The sequence below is a fragment of the Carcharhinus amblyrhynchos genome, chromosome 31 (genome assembly GCF_965287045.1).
Source record: "Carcharhinus amblyrhynchos chromosome 31, sCarAmb.v2.hapA, whole genome shotgun sequence".
Taxonomy (NCBI): domain Eukaryota; kingdom Metazoa; phylum Chordata; class Chondrichthyes; order Carcharhiniformes; family Carcharhinidae; genus Carcharhinus; species Carcharhinus amblyrhynchos.
This window is the reverse complement of record NC_137354.1, coordinates 20,347,110-20,354,184: the sequence shown is the minus strand read 5'-3', so window position 1 is coordinate 20,354,184 and position 7,075 is coordinate 20,347,110. Positions and strand designations below refer to the sequence as shown.

The 7,075-nt window shown below is 44.2% G+C and overlaps 1 protein-coding gene across 1 annotated transcript in view; it reads left to right on the top strand.

The window, feature by feature from the left end:
• Nucleotides 1-3,227: 3,227 nt before the first annotated feature.
• Nucleotides 3,228-7,075, top strand: part of LOC145360551 (mitochondrial import inner membrane translocase subunit Tim23-like) — a 41,409-nt gene continuing 37,561 nt past the window's right edge. Inside the window, exon 1 of the mRNA XM_080215826.1 lies at nucleotides 3,228-3,452. Coding sequence (XP_080071952.1) covers nucleotides 3,332-3,452 — 121 coding nt within the window. The 5' untranslated portion in view covers nucleotides 3,228-3,331. The remainder of the gene's footprint in view (nucleotides 3,453-7,075) is intronic.

Here is a 7,075-nt window from a genome sequence, read left to right as displayed (position 1 = left end):
AGCAATGTGGTTGAATTTCAATTGCCCTTGGGCAATTCAAGATGGGCAATAAATGGTGACCAGCCAGTGACACCCATGTCCCATGAATGAATTTAAAAAATCTCCAATTGAGATCCAGCCCAGACATGATGGGCTGAATGGTCTCTTTCTGTACTGTAATATTTTCTACAGGGGTAGTTGTCACAATTCAACACAATTCCTAAAGTGAGTTGAGCCTCACATGCACAACACACTCTGTGCCTTGTCTCACACTCTGTTCCATTTGGATCAGACACAGAGTGTGATAAAACAATGACAACAATTAAAACTGAAAGCTGAGTCCATAAGTTCAGAAATAAATTCATTGTTTACAATAGGCACTAATTCATTTCTTTATCTATTTGTTCTGCTTTTAACCAACAGATTTAGTTTCAAATGTAATTTTTGGGGTGATACCTCCACTGTGTCCAACCCAAGTTGGCAACCCAAGTATTTGAGAGAGAAGCACTGGGGCTTAACATCTTTAACCCACAAGAAAGGGCACAGGGATCACAGTCTGCAATTAATTCTACTGTTGATTGTGATCCTGTCTTATATAGCCCCTATGTCCAGTCAATGCTACCCACACTGCTTATGGGCTGCACACACCAATACCATTCGTTGCCAATGCTATTTAAAGACACCTTTCAACATAGAGCTGCATAGTGCCTGTAGGAGTGGTACAGTGGTTAGTGACCTGGGTTTGATTCCGGGCTTGAGTGAACTCCTCCTGTGTGGAGTTTGCACATTCTTCCCGTGTCTGCATGGGTTTCCTCCCACAGTTCAAAGATGTGTAGATTAGGTTGATTGGCCATGCTAAATTGCTCCCTTGTATCTAAAGATGTGCGGGTTAGGCAGATTGGCCGCAGGGTAAATGCATGTGGTTATGAAATAAAGCCTAGTTGGGATTGTAGTTGGTGCAGACTCGATGGGCTGAATGGCTCACTTCTGCAATGTAGACTTCTATGATCCTATGAATGTACGTAATCCTTTTCCTAGGGCTAGATGGCATAGGTTTAAGGTGAGGGGGGGAAAGATTTAAAAGGGACCTGAGGGGCAATTTCTTCATGCAGAAGGTGGTGCATATATGGAATGAGCTGCTAGAGAATGTGGTTGAGACAGGTTCAAAAGCAACATTTAAAAAGCATTTGGATAAGTACATGGATGGGGGAGGATTAGAGGGATATGGTCCAAATGCGAGCAATTGGGGCTAGCTGGGAGGGCACCATGGTTGGCATGGATGAGTTGGGCTGAAGGGTCTGTTTTTGTGCTGTATTGCTCTATGATTCTAACTAACCTGCTAGCTTTTCATGATCCCTTTCAATAGCACTGGTAGGGGAATCATTTATTCCTGAAATAAAAGTAGTACTGTGGACGCTGGGAATCTGAAATAAAAATAAAAAAATGCAAGAAAAACCCAGCACTTCTGGCAGGCAGTGTCTGTGGAAAGAGATGATGTGGAGGTGCCAGTGTTGGACTGAGGTAAACATAAGTCTCACAACACCAACAGGTTTATTTGGTAGCAAAAGCCACTAGCTTTCGGAGTGCTTGCTGCCCCCTCACAAGCCATAGAACTCCCACTCACCTGACCTTGTGAAGGGGCTGCAAGAGCTCCGAAAGCTAGTGGCTTTTTCTACCAAATAAACCTGTTGGACTTTAACCTGGTGTTGTGAGACTTCTTACTGTGGAAGGAGATACAGGGTTAGAGGCACAACTCTTCTTCATGTTTGTTCAGCTTTGGGAGATCAATACAGGACAGTGACTGGATTGTGGAGTCTGAAATCAGCAGCATTGCATACAGATTTGTCATTATCTCACGACAACATGAGCTGTCACTGGTTGTGCCCTCAAACCCCTTAACCAAGACTGTATCCTTTGCACTTTGTGAGTGTACATCTCGTACCCCATTTTGGATCCTTATTTGTTTGCATAGTACTGTAAAAACACAGGTGACCAACCTAAAAGCACAATGTTCAGAGGGACAGCATCCAGAGAGAAGCCAAGCGGGCAGCACAGTGGTTAGCACTGCTGCCTCACAGCGCCAGGGATGCGGGTTTGATTCCCAGCTTGGGTCACTGTCTGTGCAGAATCTGCATGTTTTCCCCGAGAGAGGTGAGTCAATGTCCAGAGGCAGTGTCCAGAGATGTTGTCTAGAGAAAGGAATCAATGTCCAGTGAGAAAGAGGTCATTGTCCAGAGACAGTGTCCAGTGAGATGGGTCAACGTCCAGTGAAAGGGGTCAATGTCCAGAGACAGTGTCCAGTGAGAAAGAGATCATTGTCCAGAGGCAGTGTCCAGTGAGAGGGGTCAATGTCCAGAGGCAGTGTCCAGTGAGAGAGGTCAATGTCCAGAAACAGGGTACAGTGAGAGGGGTCAGTGTCCAGAGAGAGGAATCAATGTCCAGAGAGAGAGAGATCAATATTCAGAAGCAGAGTCCAGTGAGAAAGAGGTCATTTTCAGAGGCAGTATCCAGTGAGAGGGGTTAATATGTAGAGACAGTATCCAGTGACAGGGATCAATGTCCAGAGACAGTGTCCAATGAGAGATCAATGTCCAGAGGCAGTAAGCAGTTTCAATGTCCAGTGAGAGGAGTCAATGAGCAGTGAGAGAGGTCAATACCCAGAGGCAGTGTCCAATGAGAGTGATCAATGTCCAGTGAGAGGGGTCAATGTCCAGAGACAGTGTCCAGTGAGAAAGAGGTCAATGTCTAGAGAGTGTCCAGGTGAGAGGGGTCAATGTCCAGACACAGTGTCCAGTGAGACGGGTCACTGTCCAGAGACAAGTGTCCAGTGAGAGGAGTCAATGTGCAGCGCAGTGTCCAGTGAGAGGGGTCAATGCAAAGAGACAGCATCCAGCAAGAGGTCAACGTCCAGTGAGAAAGGTCATTGTCCAGAGGCAATTTCCAGTGAGAGAGATCAATGTCCAGTCAGAGAGGGGGAAGGGGGGGGTTAACACCCAGTGAGAGGGGATAACGGGTCTGGAATGTGTTTAAGTGGCAATGGAGTTAGTGACACTGTAGCAAGTTTCAAATATCTCTTCAGATGAAGTGAGATAAACAGGAATATGTTGCACTGACTTTCCGCTCCTGGCACCGACCGGAACGGCGTCGACCTCACCAATATGACGGCGACGCCGTGACCTTCCCATGACGCGAACGCCGTAAAGTGAGGTGGCCAGGCCGCTGTAAAGTGTCGCGCGGTTGCTATGGTTTCCAGGCCGTCGCTGAGTGTGGGGCCCAGCTGGAGGTGAGAGCGATTCGGTTGCGGCTCCATTTTCCCCGGGAGAGAGGACGCCAGCGAAACGGAGAGAGAGGAATGGACAACTCGGGAACCGGGGGAGGCCTGCGCGCCGGATTCGGCCTTTTCAGCGGCGGAGGAGGTGGTGGCGGTGGCCCGGTGCCGGAGTATTCCCAGCCCGACCTTTCCCGTGTCCCCTGTGAGTAAGAGAGCGAGACTTGGCTGGGTAGGCCGCAAAGCACACGACACCAACCTGACACAACTAGCTGGTGTTTGCACTAGTTATAATAAACCCGCTTTACTCTAACTCGCATAACTTGCGATACTATAGTGTGATTAGTATAACATGTGATATTCTAGGTTAAGTAGTTTAACTTATGATACACTAGTAGCATACTCTACTCGGTTAACTAATTTATGTTGCAATACTCTAGGTTAACCTGTGATACACTAATAAGTTAATTAGCGTAACGTTATACTAAGTTAACCAGTATAGATTGAGATATTCTAGGTTAACCTGTGATACTCTAGCACAACTAAATAAAACGTGACACTCTAGTATAATTTATTGGGATGCACTAAGTTTACTAGTATAACTTGATACTCTAGATTAACCTGTTTGTTAGTAGGTTAACTAGTATACTACTAACTTGTGACACTCACGTTAACTATATAAATTGATACTTTAGTGTGACTATAATGTGTGATACTCAAGTACAACTTGTATAACTTAGGATGCACTAGTAGGGTAACCAGTATAACTTGTGATATGCTAGTCAGTTAACTAGTTTAACTTGTGATACTGAAGTGGGCTAATTTATAATCTAGCACATCACAAGTTATATTTCTATAACTAGATGCTCTAGTGGATTACCTTGTACTGTAGTAGTATAACATCAAAATGTTATAGAGTTTTCTCAGGGTGTAAGGTAGATATATCTGTAGGTATGTGGATTTCAAAAATTCTTTGATAAAGTGCCATGTGAGATTATTACACAACATTAGGTTGATGTTACATTCACGTGGATTGTAGATTTGCATTTGTAGATTGTGCATTTACATCAGAAGGACTGCAGCCACTCAAGAGGCCAATCACCACCACCACAAGGGTGTTTAGTGATGGACAATAAATGCTGGCCTAACCTGTGATGGCCACAACCTGTAATGGAATTTTTAAAAAATGAAAACAGAGTAAAACAGACCTCCACTGGAGGCCTCAAATGGTCTGGGGGTGGGGGGTGTCCAAAAAACACGCTGGTTAGGTGCATTGGCCACACTAAATTTTCCCTCAGTGTAGCCGATCAGACGCCAGAGCGTGGCGACTTGGAGATTTTCACAGTAACTTCATTGTGGTGTTAATGCAAGTTTGTTTGTGACACTGATAAATAAACTCAGAGGCTCTAAATAAATCTTTTTTGAAATCTAGTCATTGTTGTAATGTAGGAAATGCTGCAGGTCATTTGTGCTCAGCAAACTGCCCCAGCATCAGTGTGAAAATGACCAGATATTTTTGTCTGATGTTGGCTGAGTGATAAATATTAGCTAGCACACCGGGATAACCCTGCTCCTCTTCAGAACAATGCCATGGGTATTTCACGTCCACCAAAGGTGTTGGTTTAAGGTCTCACCAGGTCGCGCAGTTGTGCATCTCAGGATGTTGGACTGCAAACTGATTAGAATGTGCACTGAGTTTTTGGCAGGAATAGTTGGTGGAGGGGCACTGATGACTTGTTGCTGAACAGCCACTTGCTTTTACATATCTTCAATGCAAAAAAGAGTTCACGGTGTCTAAGGGTATGGAACAGACTTGGTGAATGGTTGGGTGTGTGAGAGAAAACTGAGTAATGCACCAAAGTGCTGTTCTTATGGAATCGATCTGAGGTGGCAGTCGGCAAGGGTGATGCTCCAGAAGAGAAGGATGGCTTTCCCACTTGAAGCTGGAGGAATTTTAATTTGCAGGAATGACTGGCTATTTTTATACAAAGAAAAGGTAAAGTTGCCATAGTCCCAGATGTGCCTGGGGTGTTCTCCCCTTAGAGAGAGAAAGAGAGCTGATTGGTGGTGATTTAACCTGAGGATCTTCTCGCATCAGGCGAGGGGCAAGGATGAGAAGGTGGGCTTTCATGAATAACCTCAGCCAGTACAAGAATTGAACCCATGTTGTTGGCATCGCTCTGCATCATAAACCAGTCAACTGAGCTAACCGATCCCCTATACTAATGTACAATTACTGGACAGGAAACTAAATGCTGTGCTGGCACTAAAGGACTTTTACTGTGCAGAAGTGAAGTTTTTTAAAAAAAATACTGTTTTTAAAAAAATGTGATGGAGTGAAAAGAGTTCTGCAATGTTGAGTTCTTGAGTTCACATTGGCTATCTTTTCAAAAATGCACAAGGTCAGTCCTTCAGGATTAGTTTCTGTCCTGCCCCACACAGACCTGTACCATAAGCCATTTTTGGTGCCTTTTTTGATTCTGATTTACAGCACATTTGGGTTGTGATAAGGTAATAAATGTTTTAACTATTATATTAGCATTGCCTGAGCAGTCTCTGAGAAATCGTTTTTCAGATTCCTTATGAAAGAATTGCCTGCTGGTCAATTTATCTACTTTCTCTAGGTCTGAGGAGATTCTAGTCCTAATGTGTTCCAAGACCAGGAAGCATGCATGGTAGCACAGTGGTTAGCACTGTGCCTCAGTGCCAGGCACCTGGATTCGATCACCAGCTTGGGTCAGTGTCTGTGTGGAGTTCGCACATTCTTCTTGTGTCTGCGTGGGTTTCCTCCGGGTGCTCCGGTTTCCTCCCATATTCTAAAAGACGTGCTAGTTAGGTGCATTGACCCAAACAGGCGCTGAACTGTGGCGACGAGGGGATTTTCACAGTAACTTCATTGCTGTGTTAATGTAAACCAACTTGTGACTAATAAATAAACTTTAACTTTGATTTTTATTGCAATTACTTTTGAGTTGAAATTGTCTAAATGATTAGTATATGCTGGCTTCCTGCAGTGAGGTGAGAGTAAATTGCTTTTTATATCAAGGCATCAAGGAACCCTATCAAAATTGAAATCAATGAAATTGGGGGTGTGGGGAGAACTCTACCCTAGTTGGAGTCAAACCTAACACTCATCAGTCCCAGAGCTTTGCTGCTGGAGTTACTTGGCAGTGTCCTAGTGCCAACCATCTTCAGCTTCAGGCGATGACCATCTTCAAGAAGATGCTTGGAGAATTGGTGTAAGAGGGCGTCACATTTCTGGGGAAGTTGGGACCTGTACAAGGTGATTATACCTTAATCACACTGGAACTAATATCCTTGCAGAGAGATTTTCTGGTGCTATTGGGGAATGTTTAAACTCACCCTCAAGGGTAGCTCAAATTAGAAGGAAGTAATGCTGGTAACAGGAAGTAAAAAAGTAGCAAACAAAATCATTTAAGCTTAGGGTGTGGAATAACGTCAAACAGAAAAATAATGACACTCTATCTAAATGCATGCAAGGTAGTTGATTTTATGCAAAATAGGAGCAGCTGAAGGTCATTTGGATGTTCAAGTCTGCGCTACCATAGAATCCTACTGTACAGAATAAGACCATTCAGCCCATCGAGTCCACACCGATCACAATTCCATCCAGACCCTAACCCCATAATCCCATGCATTTACCCTAGCTAGTGCCCCTGATACTAAGGGATAATTTAACATCACCAATCCACCTGACCCCCAAATTTTTGGACTGTGGGAGGAAACTGGAGCACCATTCATTAAGATCATTAGCTGATTTGTTTGTGTTTTGAATTCCACATTCTCATCCTTGCCAAACAAGAATCT